This window comes from Molothrus aeneus, chromosome 3 (assembly GCF_037042795.1).
Source record: "Molothrus aeneus isolate 106 chromosome 3, BPBGC_Maene_1.0, whole genome shotgun sequence".
NCBI classification, from domain to species: Eukaryota; Metazoa; Chordata; class Aves; order Passeriformes; family Icteridae; genus Molothrus; species Molothrus aeneus.
The window spans coordinates 25,118,190-25,141,297 of record NC_089648.1 but is presented as its reverse complement, the minus strand read 5'-3'; the positions used below and the strand labels follow the sequence as shown (position 1 = coordinate 25,141,297).

Below are 23,108 nucleotides of genomic sequence, written 5' to 3'. Positions count from 1 at the left end.
TGATTTTGATCCCCTGTGGCTCCCAAATTTCAAATAGTCCCTTCTAATTTACTGGGGATATAAGGTGAATCAAGCTGAACAAGAGACAGGTCTCCTCAGATATTGGTATTTTCTCTCAATTTTCACTCTTTCCTATTTTTGTTATTAATCTAAATTGACACTCTAAATGGTCAAGTCAAGTACTGCTGGACTTTAGTATAGCAAATGTCTTTCTCAAAAAAGTTCTACCCAACATGCAAACTTGTTATTAATGATTATTACTAAATAGAATGTGTTTATTGTAAAGTTTATCATTAAAAGATAGGATTACTCAAGTCCTAACTTCTAATGGGAGTTTGGAGGGCAAGGGTTGACCTTTGGAAGTAAGGTTATATGGTTCTTTTGATTTGTTTACATGAAATGGGAAGGTTCTGCTGATTATTACAGAAATCTGCAGTCCCCTTTTTGTATGTTAATGGAAAGCTTTTAGAAGGAAATATTGAGAGTTTTGTACCTAAAACAGATTTCATAAAACTGTACATTCTTGGCAGACTAGTTAGACATATTTAACTTATGTGTGCCTAATCTGTATTTTTACAGGATTTCTCTATCCAACAGTTCTGCTAGTTGTACATTAATTCCATGCAGAAACACATACATCTGGGTGTTAACATTTGTACAAGATTTGATTGGTTGCATATTTGCCTGTGAATTTTCAGATGTGGGCAAAGAAAATATTATTTCTTGGGGACTATATAAGGAAATAGTTTAAGTCTTCACATGACATCATATTATTCAGCATCAGATTATCAACCTGTATCACCACACAGTAACTAGTTGATCATTTAACATATGGCAGGAAACATTTCTGCTTCATCAAATTCTACAGATCATGGTCATTTAAACTTTGTAGCTTCTATAGTACTTATAAAAGTGTCCTTTATGCTCAAAATGATTGAGAAAGAATCACATTTTGGGTCTCCAGAGATCAAATAAGATTTCTCAGAACCAAAATAAACACTGATGTTACTTAATTAATGAAGGCTACATAATATCAACAATATCTCAACACCTTCAGTGTCTTGAAAGACTAGCACAAAGGAAATATACACCAGGAACAAGATCTTGCACTTCTTGGCTGCTTTTAGTGTACTCTAACAGAGGTAACCAGAGACATAAATGCTCATCTTCTTGTCCCCAGGGAATAGAATTCATTTAAGAGGCATAATTTCATAATAATTAATAATAATGTGACTTCTCTTCTGAAAATGCTTGCCTGACACTGAAGAAAAAAAGTTTTGTGCATTTTTCAGAAACTGCTCCTCCTTATGACAGGGCTGGTCCCATAGTACTGCCAAGATCTGTGCCATCCTAGACTGTCTGCCACTCTGTGTGCCAGATGCATGATTGGCAGACGCCTGAGAGAGGTTCATCAACAAAATTTCAAACTTTTACTTTCATAAACCTCCTTCTGTTTCTTATCTCATGGCAAATCCTCTTTTCCTCCACTCTTTCAACCTCTTCCAGCCCTCCAATAATCTCTCACCTAGCTGAAGACCTCATCTTATTTAAGGCCAGAGATCACTGCACCCACCCTGGGCTAGCATCCAGCAATCCCTGGGTCATTTGTGATGCTACACCCTCATCTGGGATGTTGATGGGACCATGCTTGGACCTTTCAGTTTGCATTCTTTGTTCATTCTTTTTGCCCTAATCCTTTAAATTAATGGCCCCACCTTTGTCCTCTATATCCAAATAGCTCAAAGAACAGTTTGATGGATTAAGAAAATCATCCTCAGGCACATCCCTCTCCTTGATGTATTCATACCACTCATTCACCCCTGCCAGCCACAAATCCAGTTTGGCACTGAGAACATTTCCTTCCCTTACGTGCATTAAACCTGCTCACTACATTACAGCTTTCACGTTATAATTCACATAACTCACCCAATTACACTTCTTTTTTTCTCTCTTCTTGAAAGCTGAGCCTCACTTCATGATGACTGTAAGGCCCAGTTCTCAGACTTCTTGCATGCCAAATGCTGCTGCTAACCTCCTTCCACTTAAAAATAAACAGGAACATATCACCCTCACCCACAACTGTATTTGTTTTCACGATGCTGATTTAAGAAGAAAAATAAGTAAAAGAAAGAAAAAAATAATCTTGTTCTCTAAAATTCTTCCTAGACTTTGTCCAGCTTGTTTCAGGTTCTGTTCATTTCTTCCACCATTTGTCTTATATGATTGAAATGAAAAAGAGTTCAAAATTAAGGTAATGTTTGCCAGGTTATATCACTCTGATATGGTTACCTTACTGTTTAAGAAAAGTTTTGTATTAAAATAAATTACAATCTGTTTTTCGATGAATTAAAATTAAACAAAAGTTAATTAAACCAGCCAGACTATATAAATACACATAAATTTGTGTGTGTGTGTATGTGTGTGTGTATTTAATCACTTTAAAGAGTAATTTCCTTATTGTTTTCTGCCCAGAGCAGGTAGCAGACATAGAAAAATCGCAGTTGCACAAGAATCCCATGTTTTGCAGCTCAGTGTCACTCAATGAAATCTCCAGCCCTATGCCTAGTATCAGCTTCTTCAGCAAGCTATGGTGTGAATGAAACAACTAAAAATTACTGCAGCGATGACTATAAACTCTGTTAGAAGAACAAAGAATTTCTGTGCCTCAGTATGGTGGGAAGTTTAGTCCCATTTTGCAAAGGTGTTTGAACTATGTCTATTGCTAAGTAAAATAGGGCTGAGATCCCCTCTCTGTTCCTGAGGCTAAGTGGCATTTGTCACTAGGTCTTGGGGCCTTTTGGTGCCTCTGTGGTTCAAAATAAAAAAAAATATATATTTCTTGTGAGGTTCTAGTTCTGAGTATCAGAGATAATATAAATTGTAAATTGTTCAAGTGATATTTTCACAACAGGAAGCCAAAGGAGGGAGTGAACTGAGAGCATGGAAGGGATAGGAGAAACTTCTGGAAGAGTGTTGGAAGACTAGAATAGTGCAGGACAGAGGGAGTTGAATCAGGTGCCATCTGGTACAACCAAAGTTGTGCCTGGGTGCATGGTAGCAGCCAAATGGTGTGCTTAGCTCATGCCCCCTCCCAGCACTGTGTAACATCAGTGTGTGCTGCCATCAGCATCTGCTTCCAGGGGAGATTTTGTGCCCTTGTGCACCTTGTGCAGACATGCCTTGGCTGTTGGAGGAAATGTGATGGGGTGTGGTACCCCAGCAGCACACATCTCAGTCTGCCTGCTGAAGTGACTTAACTGACTGAAACCAATTCTGTGTTCACTGAGTTGGCCTTTTCTATATCTTAAATAAGCAACAAAGTCAATCTTAGTCTAGTAATAAAGTCCTTGTTTATATGGAGAATAAAACTGATGAAAAAAAAAAAAAAAAAGAAAGGAATGAAAAGGGATACCAGCTTTTTCTCTGGGAAGTAAAAGGTCCCCAGCGTATTTGAACTGATTCAAGAACCTATGAAATAAAGTGGAGAAGACATCAAAGGACAGAGTCAGAACTACCTCAGCAAAAGGGAGGCTGAAACAAACCATAGATGAAAATACAGAACATTGTCACACATTCAGAAGTACCAAATTTTCCACGGGAAAGTTGATCAGTTTTAAACTGAGGTTATATGAACTATCTAGTTTTCCACAAAGTTGTTCCTGTAGTTTTGATCTGTACACAAAACTTCTCAGAAAAATTGCAAGACATGACAAGCAACTAAATTGCACTTCCTAATTTCTGCAATTAAGGCAATTTACTTATTTATTATAAAAGCTATTTGGACTTGTAACAAGCTGAATGCATTCTGAAATTCTATGAATTTTCCCTTACAACAAATAATTGTTTTAGTTTTAATGATGCCATTTAGTTTTAATTGATGCCATCTCATTTGGTTTTATTTTTTTCCAATGGCAAATCACAGCACTTATTTAAAAGGGGAAAAAAATCCCAAAACTGAACAAACTGCAGTTAAATCCATCAGTATTTGACATAAATATCTGCGTGTTGCTTGCTAGCCCTACATTACATTTCAGCTTGCCTCAGTCTTGCAGAATTTAAAAGATAGATGTTTATGAGCGTATAAAATAGCACAGACCATGGAAGATCTTACACAAGCTCTTTCTACAGTGAAGGGGAAAAAATCTGCATATCTGTGTATAGTGCTTTGTCCCTAAATGTTGGCAAGGATACCTGACTCTAGGGTTTTAGAGGCTGTGCTTCCTTCCCTTGACATGGATACGGAAGAAGAAGGCCTCCCAAAATCCTCTTGTATCATTATGCACCAGGAAGGAGACACGAATTCCACTCACTTGCAGGTAAGCAGGATAGCTGGTGGCTGCTGCTGAGATAAGGGATTTCTTGTCATGGAGATGACATCGTGAATCACCTTTGACAGACTGAGGAAGACTTTACTGGGCTTAATCTATTTGGGAGACTCGAGGATGTTAAGGACGAGCCCTGTTTCCTCTCAGCAGCCATGGGAGCTGAGTATTAGAGCCCTCTAGTGAAGTTTCTCGGAGTAGATCCCCGCCTCCGGCCCGTGGAGCCGAAGGAGCCTCTTTCCATCCTCTGGGGGAACCGAAATTCCCTTTGGTGCCGCCGGACGTGGCAGGGTGTTTGCTCCCTTTGTGAAAAGGCCCGGCGGGAGCGCGGCTTCACCTGCCCGCCGCCACCTGAGCGCCCCAGGGACGCCGGCGGTGCCGCTGGCCCGGGACCCCCGGCACGAAGGGGGCCCGTGCTCGGTCCCCACGCACCCACGGAGCCACAGCACTGTGGCCGAGCCCCCGGGGCTCTCTGCTGCCTGGGGAGGGATGGCAGGAGGGAAGAGAGGGCAGCCTCTTCCTAAAAATACTCCCCTGTGAGCTGGGGATGGAGATGGTAACAAAAATGCTCTGCATCGGTAGGAACAGTGAACAATCTTCGTGCTTTCCTCATCATCTTGGAATAATCAGCGGAATTAACTGAGGTCGAGGAAACAGGCTCTTGGGTTAGTTGTGGGAGGTTGTGAGAATAGGGGGCAGCCATTAAAAGAAACATGATCGCTATTCATCAACTCGGAAGAGGGGAAAGGAGGAGGGAAAAAAAGAGACCTTCGTGGCTAGAGCTCATACCAACCTGGTCTATCTCTGATCAAGAAGATCCCTGGAAACAAGAAGTTTACAAATATTGTCAAATTGATGCTTGTAGTGTGATTTAAGTTGTCAATCCCGCAGAAGCCCACCAGAAGTTTAGATTCAATACCCTGCATTTCTGGCTAGTTATTGCCAATCCCCTAAGGCAGAAAGCTCTCGCTCGCTCTCTCTCTCTTTATTTTAACCATATGTGCCTTTTGTTGTTGTTGTTGTCTTGTCTGTGAGCTGTACACTGTGTGCCGAGAGAGTCCCCTCGTGCTGCGGAGCATCTGAGGCGGTCCCGCAGTCCGGAGTGGGGCGGGGGCTGGGTGGGCACAGGCCCGGGCCCCCCTTCTGTTCCCCCGGTCCTCCCCCAGCCGTCTATGGACTGCACGGGATCTGTGGGAACACTCCAAATAAATATCCATGCTAGCGGCCGGGAACACTCCAAATAAATATCCATGCTAGCGGCCGGGAGGGTGCTGGTGGCAGAATTGGGTGAAAACTCTCAGCCCCTCGCCCGAGATTGAGAAAGAATAATATAAAAGTAATCAGAACCGGCCGCATTAATCGGCTGGGGGGGCTATCGTGTTTCGTGGGGATCTCGGGAGGTTACAGCGCCTTGAGCTGGGCTCGCAGTGCCGCTCCCGGAGTCCCATTTCACGGGGGGGCGGCCGGGGGGCGGGAGCAGGAAGGTTCACGGAGGCCGACTCAGTCACGTCCCATCAGGCCCCCATCTCCTGATTATTAATACATCTTCGAAGGTGTTACTCGAGCATCTCAGGTCCAGCCGGCGGGGAAAGGGCTCCGCGCTGGAGAGGAGCGGCGGAGCTGCGTGCTCGGAGAACTCCGTGGGGCAGAGGCTCCGCTCTCCGTGGGGAGCTCCGTGGGGCAGAGGCTCCGCTCCATGGGGAGCTCCGTGGGGCAGAGGCTCCGCTCTCCGTGGGGCAGAGGCTCCGCTCCCCTGGGCTCCCAGCAGAGCCCCCCAGCCCCCCGCACCCCGCTCCACGCCCCGCACCCACCAGCGCTCTCTTCCAAGCGGAGTTTGTTAGCATAATCGAGTTACCCGCTACATATCTGAAATCCTTGACCCGTCCCCTTGAGGAACAGTGCATTGCGCGCAGCAAAAGCTTTGAATTATTCCTTTCTCCCCAAATCAGGGAACAACAAGCAACTTTTGTTTGTCTCAATTTAGTTGTGTGCAGTGATCCTCTGCCGGGCTTTCTTTTTTCGGTCGAGACAGGAGCTTAGTGCCATCTCTGATGGGATAGATTCGGGTTTTAAACAAAACTGAAAAATAAATAAAACCGTGAATAAATAACGTGAGGGCGGGGGGACCAACCCGCAGATCCGGGTTGCAAAATTGCCTCCGGGAATCCCGGGTGAGCTTTGCCGCCTGAAGAAGCCCTAGTCCCACCACAGAAAAACTTGTGACCCTGGGGAAACTGAGCTGAGCCCCAGGGTTGGATGGTATGGGGAAGGTAGGCCCGGTATCGCGGCAAAGGTCGCTATGATGCCTTTTAAAAAATAAATAAATAAAAGAAAAATCTAGTCGGAGTAGCAGCTTCATTGCAGCAGACTTTCGGTCTCAGTAAACCCCACAGGTTCTAAGGGGAAAGCACATTGCAGTTCCGCCAAAAGGAAAGAAAAAATTTAAAAAAATATTTTAAAATAAAGGAAGGAAAGAAAGAAATAAACGAAAACTTGGAGTAGTCTGTCATTTTGGTTCCTCTCCCTATAGCCCTCGCCACGGTAATGGACATATGCGGGGAAATGTGTTTCTTTCTGGCATGTGGAAGTTGTGGGGTTCATCATTTTTTGCTACCCGTGCCGATAAAAGCGCCCTTGGAGGCGGCCCTGTCTCCCTGCCGAGCCCTCGGCTGGCTGGCAGGAGCGGACGTGTCCACAGCCCTGTGACAGTGGGTGACAGGTTGTCCCGAGCCCAACTCGGTGCAAAGGATGAGGGGCTCCGCAAAAGCAGCCGTCGAAGAGGCCGGGGAAAGGCGTCGGGCAGCTTGGGTGAATCGGCTCCTGTGTTTAACAGGAACGATGCGGTCCTGCAGCCTCCCATACAGGCTCTTGTCTACAAAGGGATGGCGAAGGCAGAGCCGAAAAGGCGATTTTCAGATAACTGCAGCTCCACTTTGGCACCCACTTGGGGGCACGGAGCAGTTCCACGCAAGGAAAGGCTCCTCGGAAGAAAGCCGCCCGCTCACACCCCGTTCCTCAGCCAGACTGTCACAGCTAATGAAAGGAGCGTCGCAATAAAAACCACCTATTTATTTCACTCACGTTTCCCAAAGATTGTGTTGACACTGGTGGCCTCGCACGCTGCTGCGCCGGGGGATGAGGCGCTCGCTTAGCGGGCCCTCGGCAAAGCGACAGCCGGGCCCGGGCAGGGTGAAACCCCGGCCTTGGCCGCCCGGCGGCAGCGGAGCCGGGCGAAAGTTTGGGTCGGCTCAGCTAAAACTTTCCACCACAGCTAAACGGGAGACAGTTGGCAGTAGCCAGGCGAAACAATCTCGTCGGTCCAGGGGCAAATGTGAGCAGGCGATTCGCTCCTCCTGCTCTGAAATATATCGTCAGGGAACGAGAGCCTTCGCAAATGCCAAAAAAAGCTCCTCTCCCGGTCGCCTATTTCGCTCGCAAGGCGCTACCATGCGATTCGCCCCGCGCCGCGGCTGTGCAGCCAGTATCTGCTCTGACGTCTAGCACGTAGGAAAATTTTTCTCTTTCCCTAAAGATAAAAGCAGTTATGCAGAATTTGGATCCAGATGTCACTAATTTACGATTGCTCTAGGACGCAAGCTGATACAGGGTGCCCGGGAAGGGGGTAGCCCTGCCTCTGCCCAGCTCTCCGGGAAGTGAACTTAAGTTACATGCAAGCTGCAGTCTGGCTAAGGCAGCCTAAAGTGAAAGCGCCTACGGAGGAGCTGGAGTGTAAACACTGTACTCACATTTTAGGGTGCTAAGAAGACTCTTTTTCAAGTCTAAATCTATCCAACAGGTTTTGACATTTCCTTTCCAGCTAGGGCTAAGAGCTGCTCCCGTTCAGATTTAACCACTGTGGTTGTGAGATAGAAAGAGAGGAAGAGGAGTCAGGTATATCCCTAATAAACGTGGGGCAACCGAGCGTGGTAGCATGGAGGCGGGAGACACAGCTCAGACCTCGCTTGCATTTTTCATTATTTCCACGGTCCCCGTTGCGGGAGGGAGCGGAAGGCACACGGTGTGTGCGCGCAGAGGTCGGGGACGGGAGAGGCGATTTGTGGTTTTGTTGCCTTTTCTGCTCAGAGCAACCTCTGAAGTGGCGCGGTTGTGCCGTCCCGCCACTGTTGGCTACAGCTGCGGCTATGAACTATCCAGCCGCTTAGGTTGGCTAGGAAGCGCTGGGATCGGGATGCTTTCGTTTACAAACAAGAGCAGTTCGAATCCTGCAGAGACCGACCGGAATCGAGGCACTAAGCGATTGAGAGCTCATTTTGTAAAAGAACGGAGGGAGCATCATGCGAGGGGACTTTACCGACCCGTCACCAGCATGCCCGATTTTGTTTTAAACGAATTTGAGCTGTTCTTTTCTCCACCTGAAAAAGAAGCCTCTATTTTCCGTCCCCGGAGGATCCAGGGCGGGAACCGCCCGCTTGCCACTGCTTCCCTATGGCAGCCCTCGTGAAAAGGCCGGACGGACAGGTAGGAGGACAACGCAGCTTCCACAGCGGAGTGCACTCGAGAAAGTACGGGCGTACACCGCGGATATACACAGGCGTTCGGACATGCTGGGAGCTGGACACGGTTGATCCGCTGCCCCCCTACTCCGCCCTCTTCCTCCTCCTCCTCCTGCCTCCCTCCCCCGCCGCATTTCCCCCGGCCGCAGCCCTGGCGCGGCTCCTCGCCGGGAGCCGCCGCCGCCGGGAGCCGCCGGGCTGCGCGCCGCCGCCCCAGCCTCGCCTTCCCCCGGGACGGCCGCTGCGCCCGCCCGGGCCGGCACCGAGGCTCGCTCCGTCGGCCGCGGAGGCTCAGGCTGCGAGGCGGGGAGCCGCAGCCCGGTCTCTTGTGGCTTCGCTAAATCCCTGACGCGCCGTGGCGGCTAAAAAGGTACCGTGGCAGGAACCCACAGTTGCAGAGACCTCTCCTGTCAGGACTGCAAATACCGTAGAAGGAGCTTGTGGGATTAATTATTATTTCTCAGCAAAAGGGGAACATAACAGGCCATGGAAACTACCCCTAGTTTGTGGCCGGGAGGCTCCTCCCGAGTGCCCTCACCTGGGCGATCCCCGGCGCCAGCCTCCGCCCCGGCGGTCCCACTTGGCCGCCACCCCGTGCGCCGCTCCCGAGGAGGCACCGCGGCTCCCTTCACCCGCTCGTCGCACCCTCTCCCTCGACCTTGCAGCTTGCACCACCTCTCTCCCTCGCCTTCCACTTTGTGTAGACCGACAAAGGACGGGAAATGATGCGGGTCCGTGCCCCGCAGAGTCTGTAAACTTAAAACGCGGCGTGCAAAGGGCACGCGTGGGTGATAAGGGTCCGTTTAATCGAGCGAAGTGTTTCTGACTTTTACACTTTTACACGTGTTCCTCTCCTGGATGAAACACCCCGACACGCTCTGGAAATCGGGTATAAGTAAAAGTCCGACGTCCAGTGATCACAAACGCCAGCGCCCTTCCCACCAGAGCGCGGTGGGGCACGGCCGGCGATCCATGGAGAGGCAAACCCTCTCCGGCCCCGTATCATCGTGCCTTCTTCTCGCTCCCGGGCAGGTACGAGAAGCGTGTAATGGGATCCTAGGTCACGAACAGGGTCTCCATTGTACATGAGAGGCCCCTTCCTTATAAAACTCTCCAACAGTGGTTACTGGGCGCTGGGGAGAGGGGCTGTGAGGGAACGCTTTTAGAAAGAAATTTTCCTGCAAGGGCCGGAGACGGGCTTTTCCCCCACCGCAGCCGCGGCTGCCGGGGACAGCAGAGCCCGCTGTCCGTCCGGAGCGGCGGGGACGGGATGGGGCTGCGGGACCCAGACGGGACGGCGGGGCCTGGCCGAGACAGCGGCTCCGTCCCGCCGCGCCGCAGTGCCCTGCGGCGAGGAGCAGGGGCCCGGGCTCCGCGCTCCCCCTCTCCCCCGACGGGCGCCTGCAGCGTCAATCACGACGGAAATTTCTCCCTCGCTAGCTAATATCTCAGCTCTCAGGGCCGCCTCTGAGTGGATCTGAGCAATCTGTCAACCCAGCCGGGGAGCCACCTCAAAACAGATCGGGTTACCCCTGATTGACAGCGTCACCATGGCAAATAATTTGACTAAAACTATTGTCTTCTCCTGGCAGTCCCCGGGTCAGATAACCGGACCAATCACAGCGCGGATAATCACTTTTCATGCCAGCTTAGAATAATATTATTAAAAAAAAAAAAAAAAAAAAAAAGGGAGAGAGAGAAAGAAAGGGGGGAAAACTCCGAGAGGGAGAGAGGAGCGAGTGAGCAGGGCTTTACCACTATATTATGTGGGATCTGACGGTGGGGGGTGGGGGGGAAGCAGGGAGATCCCAAACCGGCGGCCGAGGGGGGTGGGGGTGTGAGAGCCGCGGCCGCTGCGAGCGCTGCAGATAGGAGACAAAAGAGGCACGAAGTTACTCTCGCAACTTGGACTTACAAAAAGGAGGCGGCGGCCGGGCGGAAAAGCCGCCCGCGCTCGGGCTCTCGAGACTTTTTTCGTCGCTCTTCGCATTTTTTCCCCGGCTCCCGCGACCGCCCCGGGGCCGGGCGCCGCCGATGGCCGCGGCCCCCCGCGCCCGGCCGTGACGCCCGAGCGGGCCCCGCCGGGCGCCGCCGCCCCGGGGCCGGCCCCGCATGCCGGGCGCTGCCCGCCGCCCCGCGCCGCTCCCCTCTATGCGGCCGTAGGGCGCGCGGCGCGGCAGGGCTCACCATGTCGATGCTCCCGACTTTTGGCTTCACCCAAGAGCAAGTGGCCTGCGTCTGCGAGGTGCTCCAGCAAGGCGGCAACATCGAGCGGCTGGGGCGGTTCCTCTGGTCCCTCCCTGCCTGCGAGCACCTCCACAAGAACGAGAGCGTCCTGAAGGCCAAGGCGGTGGTGGCCTTCCACCGGGGCAACTTCCGCGAGCTCTACAAGATCCTGGAGAGCCACCAGTTCTCGGCGCACAACCACCCCAAGCTGCAGCAGCTCTGGCTCAAGGCGCACTACATCGAGGCGGAGAAGCTGCGGGGGCGACCCCTAGGGGCAGTGGGCAAGTACCGGGTGCGCCGCAAGTTCCCGCTGCCCCGCTCCATCTGGGACGGCGAGGAGACCAGCTACTGCTTCAAGGAGAAGAGCCGCAGCGTCCTCCGAGAGTGGTACGCGCACAACCCCTACCCGTCCCCCCGCGAGAAGCGGGAGCTGGCCGAGGCCACCGGCCTCACCACCACCCAGGTCAGCAACTGGTTCAAGAACCGCCGGCAGCGGGACCGCGCCGCCGAGGCCAAGGAAAGGTACGGCTTCCCACGACTTCCCACGGCTTTCCCCGGCGCCCGCGGCTCCCCGACCCCGGTGCTCACCCCGGGTCTCTCTATCTGCCCCGGCCCCGGCTGCGGGAGGCCCGCCGGGAGGGGACGGGGGCTCTCCGCCTCGGGGGCGCCCAGAGAACGAGAGGCCACCGAGCTGGGGGCTCGGTGAAGGCGTCTGTGCGCCAAAAGTAGCCCCGGGAGAGGCGGCCGAGACCCGTTCCCCGCCGACTCCCCGCTCCCCGCACAGCCGGCGCAGCGGCCCCGGGGCAGCCCCGGCTGCCAGGGACGCTTCACACGGCCTGCGGCGAGTCCCGGTTAAGCAGCGCTGCCGCCTCCTCTCCGCCGCAGCCCGGCGAGGAGCCCGGCCAGGAGCCGCGGCCGGAGGTGCCCGTGAGGGTCCGCGGCCCGTCGGGAGAGGCCGAGGGCTCCGCGCCCCGCACAGCTCAGAGCGTGTCCGTGAGGGTACTCCGGGGCAGAAAGGGGCAGCCGGGGGGCAGCCGGCAACGCGTGGGTCTGAGTGTTGGTCTGAGCAAATACATCCTCTGTCCTGGGCTCCTGGAGACCTGGACAAGGTCTGTCTGAGGGGAGCGACTTCCTGCCTCGCTCATGACCTTGCAGTTCTTATTCACTGCCCAGCAAGGTGCTCATGAACGCACGTCAATAGGTGTGTGTCCGTAGGCCGAATATGATTCTGCAGCTGTGTTTTTCACGTTAAGTGGAGTGAAGGGACCATTAATCGCCGGGAAGAGGTTAATGCCTACATCCCTGGCTATTCGGGGTGATTTTTCCGTCAGCAGTTCCCTGTGCCTTAGGAAGACGGTTCGAAGAAGCAAAAAGGGTTCTCTTTCTGCGTTCACTAGCTCACTGAACTGCCCGGTCCGTACAGGCAATCGTATGATTCTATGATCTGTGGGTTAATTAGCGGATCAGAATCCTGTAGATCCGTGCCTCCGAGGAGAATTCTTTCTATCTTTGGTTTCTGCCAACCGTGTTTTGGAAACGGGCAGCGCCGCAGCCGCCCTGCTGTGCAGCCCGGCAGATTCGGGCACAGATTTGCTCTATTCATTTCCCGAAACTGTGCTAGCGCTTTAGTTTTCCTTCAAATCCTCACAAGTGTCGGTTTTACGAGATATTAGAGATCCTTTTTATTGCTGATAGCAAGGACTCACCTTCAAATATCCAAAGGAAATGAAGGTTACACTTATTCCATTCCTTTTTTTTTTCCGAGGAATCAAATTTTAAAGGTCTCCAGAGACAAATAATATTTTTGACATTGAAAAATACACTCAACCTAATATTACACTCCAGGCGTTGGAAAACAGACCGTTCATGGGATTGCCATCCACTCAAGGAAACCTGTTCAAACAGAGCTTTCTTGTCTATTTTTATTTTTTTGGCACTAAGTGTCTCCAGCCACATCATGCAGCCCTTAGTGAGGAAAACCCGTCCGTGCTATAGCTTAACTTCTCTCGACCAAATCCTGCAGGATAGGGCCTCTCTGCCAGAGAGCGTGTTACAAAACTTCCGCAGAAGCTTTTAAAAAGGCTTGCACTGCCGTCAGTAGTTCAGGCAGAACGGTGTCTAAAGTATTTCTACGAGGGCTATGTAGGCCGAGGAAGCCTTGCCTAGACGGCAGCCCCCACCCCTTCTTACCACTCACATTACCGAAAAAACCCCTCATATATAGATATATAAATATATAGATATATCTGCAAGGGCTTGGCCCGCCTCCAGCGATTTCTTGGTATTCACCCGGTGATGAATTTCGAAACTAAGTCCTGCCTTTCCGAGCCTTTGTGGGCAGCGCACCGGTGGTGCGGGCTGTCCCCGCCGGAGCCGTGCGAGGGCCGTCCCGGCTGCGCCCACGCCGCTCCGGGACGGGACGGAGGAGCAGCGGCGGGCGTGCCGAGCATTTCCCGAGAGGAAAGCAGCGGGTTAACTCTGTTCGCTTTCCTTATCGTCCATATTGGGCTATGTTCTGAGCTTGAAGCTCAGGGCGAGGGGGAAAAGAAACCATGTCCAGTTACTTAAGCAAAAGACTTTCCCTCCTGATGTGAGCCCGGGGCTGCACGGAGCCATCCTGCCTGCAGCTCGCCAGGCTTTGGCCTCCTCAGGAGAAATCATGGCTGAACATCTCTTCAGCTCCTAGGGCAGTTTTAAAGTTAAAAAGTTTTGGGGTTTTTTTATTTGTTTGTTTTTTAAATAAAGTCTTCCTCCCTTCCCTTCCACCCCCCTCCTCACGCTGTGCAAACTCTTTGAATGCAGAAAATTACGGTTTGGCAAAGTGACACTTTCCGCTGGGCTGGTGGGAGACTGTTTACAAGCTCAGCGGACCTTAGACCTAAGTGCCAGATGAAGAGGCCTCGGAGGTTGGCAGAGTTTTTAAACCTACAGTTTTTGCACTGCTCCCCTCTGCTCGCTGCTCCCCGGAGCCCGCTCCCCGCCGCCCCCGCTCCTGCGGTGCGCACCGCGACGGCCACATGGTGATTTCCCTCCCTCTTTTGTGTTTCCTATAGGGAAAACAACGAGAATTCCAACTCCAACAGCCACAACCCGCTCTCGGCGTCAATGAACGGGAATAAGACAGTTTTGGGGAGCTCAGAGGACGAGAAGACGCCGTCAGGGACCCCGGATCACACCTCCTCCAGCCCCGCGCTGCTGCTCAGCTCCAACCCCGGGCTGCAGCCCCTGCACGGCCTGGGCCACCCCCAGGGCCCCAGCGCCATCCCCGTGCCCAGCGCCGACCCCATGCACCACCACAGCTTGCAGGACTCCATTCTCAACCCCATGTCATCTAACTTGGTCGATCTGGGCTCTTAAAACCGTGTACACGCTCACTCCTTCGCGCCAGCCCTCCCTTCCTCAATTTTTCCTATTTTTTTTTTCCTTTAATCTTACCAGGGACTTTGAAAGCAATGACAAACACCTTAGTAGAAGTGTTGTGCCCTTTGGCAGCAGGCTGGCTGCAGGTTTGCAAGGTAGTGGACTCCGCTGTGGGTAGCTGATATTGTGAAAAGCCTTAAGGGTTGCTTACAGGCGTTTTCAGGCGTGTAAGGACTGTTGGACAGGAGCCGTGATTTTCACGGCAGGCTGTAAGGCTGATCGGTGTAGCAGCTCATTCCAGCCTTAACTTCACAAATCTCTCAGTGTTGTCACTCGATCGGGCCGGTCTGTGTGGGAAGAGGCACATCGTAATATTTTTATTTTTTTGGGGGGGTGGGGAAGAAAGGGGAACGCAAGGCTGCTCTTGCCATGCCTGTTTGAAAGTTACACATCGCTCCCGTTATTCTATTGTAGCTATGTATCCGTGGCAGGTGTACGATGTACAATTTCAACTAAGAATACAAAAGTTGTAGTCAAGATATAGCAGCAACACGCGCTCTAGGCAGACTCTGTAACCTTCTTGTAGCTGATGCTATGCAGAGAGACAGCTTCTTTGGCCTTGTCCATGTGGTGCTTTCGCCATTTGCTGGGTGGGAAAGGAAATGATGGCCCAGCTCCGGCCCGACGGAAGGCAGAGGTAGATTTTCCCTTCGGGGTGCAACGCGGGCTGGAGCGGGCTTTAAAAAGAAAACAGGAATTGCTGCTGAAGTTTAGACCCAAATGACAGTATCAACTGCAAGTCACTCACCTTAGTTTTGTTTATTGTTTATATTATGTGAATACATTCTTTGGAAAATATTTCTGCTTTTATTTTATAATAAAATTTAGAAATCTAGCTCGGCGTATGGCTGCTTCACTCGCCCGCGGGGTGTTTTCGGGCTCAGTCCTGAGCGGAGCAGAGCGGGCGCCCTGGCGGGGAAGCCGGGGCAGGCGGAATCGGCTGGCCAGAGCCCCGCCACCCTGCCCGGCTTGGCCCGGGCACGTCGGGGCCCTTACCGGCCCGGCCGGGGAAGCGCCGAACGCCACGGGCAGACGAAGTGGCCCTGCGGGAGCGGAGAGCCAAGGGCACGGGGAAGGACGGGCGGCGCGGGCCCTGAGGGAAGCGGAGAACTCGCCCACCTGCTCCCCGAGGGCACGGCCCCGCAGGCTGCAGGCTGTTCTGCCCCGGTGCCCGCCTGCCCCGGCAAAAAGCCGCCCCCTCTCCCCCCTCCTCGTCCCGAGGGCGGGTGGGCAAACCGAGGGTGGCCAGACCCCGCTCCGGGGTCCAGCACGGACACTGGGCTGCAAACGCCTTTCCGGCGCCTGCGGGATGCTGGGAGAGGGATTTCTCTATTCCTCTCCTTTTTCTTTCTTTCTTTTTAATTTCCTTTCCTGTAAGCACCGCGTGGCCAAAGAGACAGGCAAATTGCTTGCTAGTTTGCCCCATTAAAAAGCTCAGGACTCTTGCAGCTTGCACCCTCGCCGAACGTGTTCTTTGCTAGAAGCCGAGCGTGTTATGTGCTTAAAATGTTCTCAGAACTTGCAAACAGCTTTATAACTTCATTTTTGGTCTTTTTTAATCTTCTTTGGAATGATTTTCTTGTGAAAAATAAACCGAGAAAACGATTTGACTTCAAGCGGCATAGAAAAATGTGTAGATCAGCAAAGATCGTGTCCAGGTTTCAGATGCTGGCTGAAATTTCAATCAGTGGGAGTATTGTGCGGGCAGTGTCCTAATTTGATGTAATCTGGGTCTGGATTAGCGCCTCTGTGCGTTTGCGGGTGTCCGCTAAAAGCACATTTCTCTGAGGTCCCGTTAAAAGTCTGTAGAAGGGAATGTATGGATGTCGGCAATGGGGAGGCTCGGTCTCCGAAAAAAGCTCTCCCTCAGTCGCGGCTATAAATCCAGTTTTCTCTTTATACTGGGGTGCAGCGGGGTGCAATATTTTATGGGGGACAATGTGGTATATTCGGGTTTATGTTTCCCCCGCTCCTGCACTTAGGGGTGATTTTTTCAGCAGCAGAGATGATGCGGTTGATGCCTGTGCTGTAGGAGCATACCAGTGTGGTCTTACGTGCATTAGGGTCTAAACAGAGGATCCTGTTATTTCCGCTGAGGGGCATCTAATAATTTTAGCTATGGACTTTATTTCTTTGAAAATAAACACCTTGCAAGTAGAGGAAACAATGCTTTCTAGAGCTATAGAAAATCTCTGCTCCCTGTAAAATAATACACGCAGTGATGCGATATGGCAAAGAATTAATTTATTGGATAGTTAATTATTTTGTATTTTTGTAGATAGAAATAAGTTTGGGAAGGAAAACAGAATATCTGGGTTAATAAAACATGGCCTCAAAACCGAAATAAAACCTTAAGGCTTTGCCCGCTGGAGAAAGAAAAAATAAGAAAGAGTAAAGCCAAGATGTGAAATATTTAAAGAGGCAGTATGAAAACAGGATGGGGTTTACGTGATTAATAAAAGGTCATATTGCACAGAGGAGGCAGAATTCGATCGGGGAAAGTAAATGAAGAGCTGACACGGTGAGAAAGGCCCTTGAGAGAGTGGGATCTGTGAAAACTCATGTACGTTTCAGTGAGGATCACTTATATATGGATGAATTAAGAGACAGCGAGTCGCTGAAGCCACTTAAAGATGGCTAGAAACAGAAATCATGCAGTAAGAAAAAAAATCTGCAGGTCAATCTGGCATTAAGGATGCACACAGCTCAAAGCCCCTATGATGGGACGTGTGTAATGCAACCTGAAACCCCGAACATGTTAAGACTCATTTTATCAGACCGTACTTGCCTTAGTACTGATGTTTGGAAAATTAGCCCAAATCCCTCCAATTTTCCACGCACAAAAAAAATTCCCAATAGAGGAATATGCCGAAACTGACGTTACTAATCCTTGGTTTTAAACAGATTACTTATGATTCACTAGCATTAGGTTACATAGGACATATCTCAGGGTTGGTTGTTCCTGGGGTACCCGCATGGGTTTTGGGGAATAAATAAAAAGACACTTCGGTTCCAGCAGGTTTTATCCATGAAACTTCCCCTGGCTACTCTCGGACTGAGGCCAGGATGTGGCAGACAAACTGCACAGCAGATGCCCTATAGCTTGGACAATTTGGGAAGAGCCGTACTCTCTGTCTCATATAGGCACACACACATACCTATATGCACATACACACCCCTCTATATGTACGTATGTGTATATGTAATATATATGTATGCAGTGTTTGACCTCGACATATAATCTTACCAAATTACACAATGTCTTCAGCATTTGCGGCAAATGTAAATGGAGTCAGTCCTTTAGATAGCAGGGTGCTGAATATTCACGTGTACTAGGGAAGAGGGTTTTGGGGTTTTTTTCTCTGCTGTATTTTATTGTATGAGCGTTCACGGACATAAAACTGTGCTGAAGAGAGCCGGGAGAGAAATAGCTCATTTGAGACAGAAAACAGTTCTGTCTTTCCCGGCAAGGCGCAGCTTGTCACTCTGAAGGGGAAATACTGATGGATACAATGAGAGAGCATCCCGACAGGCTACTGGATATGTACAAATTCCGCCACTTTTCTGGGGACAGGTAGCAAGTTTATAGGACAAAGAGCCTTTCCTATGAATAGGAGACCGTATGCCAGAGCTTGCTGGTTGAACACCTTCCATCTGCAAGCCCTTCCAGGCTCTTGGGGGTAATCAGGACTCCCATCTACAAGGCAGGGTGGCTGCATTTTCCTTTGGATAACAGAAGCCATTTTTAGAGCCACTCGATGTGATCTACACGGGAGAAGCCGGCTGCTTGGCAAATTTTTGTGAGCTACCCTGGAGAAAGCTCCTTTGCCTCTTCTCCCCAGACCTGGCGCAGCAGTTTGGGCCTAACCAACATCTCAATGTGTTTGAGGGGGGCTGCTGCAGCCCCGGAACCAAAAGCCTTGGGAGTGCCCCTGCCTGCCCAGCAATGTTTGTGTAAGGCACCGGGGCTCCAGTTACCAGACCCGGAAACAAAATCTCTTGCCTTCTTTAGGAGAAACAAATGCAGCCCAGTATGAGCAAGCAGGCTTTTGCCTTGAACAAACCCTCACTTGAGCATGACAAATAATGTAGGGGGGTGGCGATGAAAACTCTGGGCACTGGCCCTAACTGCAGAGCTCTTCTGCTTAGTGAATCAAAACGCTGAGGCTCAGGCAGCCAAGAAAAATATACTGAAGGGAACTTTCAGTGCTTCAGTACACAAGGAAAAGGTGAGGGTTTTGTCTGAGGGAGAGTGGCTCTGGGATTTGGAAAAAATACATAAACGTCGGATCTGGGCTGCGGGATAACCTTCTTCCTATTTTGCTACGGGGAGCGGTGCTCAAAGCTTCCCTTCCATGCATCGAGGAGGCGCCTCCTTACTCGGGAAGAAGGTCCATCTCCTTACTATTAAAATAAACGGGAGGAGGGGATCATTTATTAACGGCTTTTTTTTTTTTTCTTTCTTTGGGTTTGGGTAAGAACGCTCCGTCTCCAGGTCTGAATATCGGATCCGCCTTTATCCGGAGTCTCGGTGTGCAGCTGGCCGGCAGATCACCTCCAGCCCAAGCCATGTAGGAAAAAATAATTAGTTTTAAACACCTGCCCCCCCAAAACAAACAAACAAATAAACAACAAAATCAAAACACAAACAAATAAACCCAAAAAGACCCAGTCAGACACACCGAAACAAATTGGAACCTCACCAAAAATCTGGGACGGAGAGGCTGATTTAGTAGAAATAAGGTGGACGAACAGGTAAAATGTCAAATCAGAATACAGTGCTGCTAAGGAAAGGACGGTAGGAGAGGAGAAATCACTTGGAAAGATGAAAATCGCACATGTGCTTCTGATGACCCCATCAGATGCGAAGTCCTCCAGGAAATACATATTTGAAACAGCCAGGAAAAACAAACATGCCTTTTATAGACTCACTTGTCCCGCCATGAAAAATGCAAACCTCGGTATGGTGCGTGTGTACCCAGGGGGTGGGAGGGAGGGAGAAAGGGGGAATAGATTTTGTAAGGAATCCGTTGAAAGCTACCTTCACAGGGAATATTCATTTGCTTTGCCCTGCTCTCCAAGAATAGGCTGCCGCGTGAAAACCGAGGCAGCATTTGGAGCTAACGCGTGTGAGACGAACATCTGAGTCTGAAAAGTGACTGTCAGGAGCTCGCCTGGGTGTCAGCCCAGGCAAGACTGACTGGCAACAGGGAGGAAGAGAAAAAACGGGTTGTGTGAAGAGTTATAAAGGGGGACTTTATCAAGTCTACAGTTTTTTTTGCAAAGTTGGAAAAATTCCAATGAGTGATATTGGAAGAGCGATTTCTAGTCGTGGAGGCGTTTGGGTCTGGGCAGAGGTACTCCCAGCCACGCCGTTCCAAAGCGATGTAGACGTGCTGGAGGTCGAGGGAGAGAGCAGGGAATTACATCAGAGAGCATTTTAGCAGTAAAGGTTTCACCGTTCCGAACCCCAACCACCCTGTCCAAGGAGCCAAACACGGCGCGGGCAGGCTCCGATGGGACATCTGATCCCGCTCCCCACTTTTCTTCCCTTTCTTTCCCACCTCCTCCGGAAGGTGAGCATCTGCTCTCCCCGCTGCGGGGCCCGGCTTTTGCCCGGTGCTTTGGAAACGTCGGCGGCAGGTGCCGGGGGGAAGTGACCCCCTCGGCAGCGGGTGGCCGAGGGGACGCGCTGTCCTTCTCAAGGACGTGGCCCGCTCCGCTTCGCCGCCCAAGCCAAAGCCGGGGGAGCGGGGAAGGGCACGGCCTCCCCCGGGCACAGGGGCTCCCGGAGCCCGTGAACGGCGCTCCCCGGCTGCTGCGGGGCCAGGCACGGCTGGGTTTCTCCCCGTTCTGTGACATACTCGGTTCCCCACGAGCCCAATGCTCGGGGCGAGCATCCGCAGCGCAGTGCACCACGCACCGAGAGAGGCCACGGCTGGGGTAAGGAGGGAACACTAAAAAATTAATAACAGTTTGGGACATCGCTCTTAAGAGCGTGTCAAGAGCACACCCAACAAAAATATCAGCAACTGGAAAGTCAGGGCGCTTAGGAAACCTCCTGATCCAAACGAAAGAAGACGTGGGCCAGAGACGCGTTGGCAGTGCTGAGCGGGGTGCGGAACCGGGCGGCGCGGGCCCCAAGGGTAGCCGTGGAGAGAGGGGCGTGGGACTGAGGTTTGTCCCTGAGCAGGTCACCTCGCTGCTTCCCCGAATTAGTGGATGATCCCACCTCACTGGCGCTTTTAGCAGAAACCAAGGCGGTCAGAGGGAAGAGGACTCGCTGACTGACGCGGGGCTCTGCTGCTGCTGTGGGTGTGGGCGGATCCGGCTCCGTCTCCCCGAGCGTGCCCAGAAAATGCTTTTTCCCCCATAGGTGCGGCAAATCCCCCCAGGTGTGGTGTCTCTACTGTATGGTTTCGGTGGGAGAAAAAGCCCCAGATCCCTTTTAGCTTAGAGGGGTCTTTTCTATTTTTCGGGCGAGACTGGCATAGCCAAAGCGACATGATTCCCACGTTATCGGGTGTTTGAGATCTGATGGCCGGTCTCCGCGATACCGTCCCCGTGGGGGATCTCCGTCGGTGGAGGGCGGCCAGTCGCTCTCTCGTAATTACCCTAAATCGAGTGTATTTATTACCTGGCCTAGTGTCAGTGGGAAGGGGTCTCTCCTTCCTCCGCATCGCCCCGCTGGGGCACAATGGGGAGTTCTGTCCTTGGGCTCTGCCTCGCCAGCCTGCCTTTGACCCCCGCCACCTGCGAGGACACAGAAAGTCCCAGCCATCGGCCCCGAGGGTTGAGTGGCGGGGGGATCGCAGCCCCCCAAGTGCCCAGCTCTCCCCGAGTCGCCCTCCCCGGGGCCGGCGCTGCTCGAATGGGCTCGCTGGAGCCGGGGCAGCCCGGAGAGACGCAGAGAGCGGCTGCAGAGTTAGAGCGAGGGAAGGCTTGAGCCTGCTGCCTACACGCTCGCTTGGCGTGCGTTGCCATTTCGATGGTATCTGCTTTTGGAATCATTTTATGGCTGGGGGAAATCTAATCCAGTGAAGAGAAAGGAAGAGAATACTGTTGGCATTGAATGAACTCCGTGTGGTAATTTTCGGGCAAATGTGCGAGTTTCCATGTCAAAGCAAAGTGTTTTCTAGTCGGGTCTGCTCATACTCTGAAGGGAGGCGAAGACACTATTTAAGAAGTCCAGCTGTTGCAAACCATACATTTAATCTCTCAGCTGGAATGATTTAATGGCTCAGTATCGAGTAACAGCCCTGGAAAAGTAGCCTCCTAAAAAAACAGAGATAAATCCTGATTGAATAATAGTAAATGAAAACCGTGGATTACAGAGACTGCAAGACAGTATTTTCTTTGCTGTTCTCCAAAGATGCCCCCTCAGAGGGGCCAATCGAGCCGACAAAGCCCCGCGTGCCGGTTTGGTGTTGGCGGGGGCAGGTCCCGGCCGCTGCCGCGCCCCCGCTTAACCCGCCCGGGTGCGGGTTCCCCGCTCGCTCCTCAAGCCCTGGGCACCTTCCGAAACAGCTCGTGTGCCGCGCAAGCAGCAGGGTCCAGCTCTAGCTCTAGCGAACATGCCCGGGCCAGGGGCGGGTCTGAGGCAGGGGACATCGGCGGGGACACCGCGGGGCTCCTCCTGAGGGCACCGCCAGCCCCGAGCCGCGGCGGCGGCCTTGCCATAACCCACCCGCCTGCCGCGGGCCGGACCGGGCGCCTCGCCGGGATTCTTCTTTTTCCATCAGAGAAGACGGAGAAGCGGGGGAAGGAACTGCTAACGCCGGGAAAAGTGGATTTTTTCCTTGAAATGCGAAAACAAGAGAACAAACCTGTTGCCCCTCTCTGTCATTTTGTGTGGTGTGAGAGACGTGAGAGACAGGAGGGGGATCCGAGCCCTGAAGCGGTATCGGGGTGACAGGGAAAGACGTGGGGCACAAGGGCCCGACCGTCTCCCGCTCTGCCGCAGCCCGCTGCCGGTGGGACCATCGGGGGTCGGTGACACGGCGGGGTCCCCTCCGGCCACCGGGGCTCCGGGGGCTTTTTTAACCCTTCTGTTGCCGCAACTTTAAGAGTAGTTCGTGCAAAGCCTTCATCGAAGGCAGGATAACGGCCGTGAGTGCAAAAGCACTTGACTCGCCTCTCCTGGCCGAGGAGAAGGTCATTACTGCGCCTAATTAAAAGCAGCTCCTCGGTAGGCGGGTGCTTCCCATCTGCACTAACCCGGGAGCTGGACGGGAGGGCCCTCACCAGCCCTTCCGTGCCGCCGCTCGGGCCTCGGGGTGAGGGCTGCCGAGCGGGACCACCGCTTCTGACCCCAAAGCCCCCCGGGAGGCCACCCCGCACCTCGCTCTGCCCTGCGAGCTGGGCCAGGGAGGGACAGGACCGAGGCGGTCGCACGCCCGTGGGCGCTGCCCGAGCTGCCCTTCTCGGTCCTGCGGCGGCGAGGGCCGGTATTTCTATTTTATAATTATTATTAATTTTTCCCCAAAAACATTTTATTATTTCTTCGCAGCTCGGAGGAGTAAGAGCCTTAAGGCGAGAGGTGGATTTGCTCTCACTTTTCCGGGTGTTTCGTGTTGCCGACCGTGAGGCACCGTCGGTGAGCGTCCCAGCAGGGCGCTGGGAGGGG

The 23,108-nt window shown here is 52.1% G+C and overlaps 1 protein-coding gene across 1 annotated transcript; it reads left to right on the top strand.

The window, feature by feature from the left end:
* The first annotated feature begins 11,024 nt into the window (after window positions 1–11,024).
* Window positions 11,025–15,317, top strand: SIX2 (SIX homeobox 2). Its single transcript, XM_066547867.1, has 2 exons — window positions 11,025–11,584; window positions 14,116–15,317. Exons 1-2 carry the CDS (start codon window positions 11,025–11,027, stop codon window positions 14,417–14,419), a joined length of 864 nt encoding a protein of 287 aa, XP_066403964.1. The 3' UTR covers window positions 14,420–15,317.
* Window positions 15,318–23,108: the final 7,791 nt, after the last annotated feature.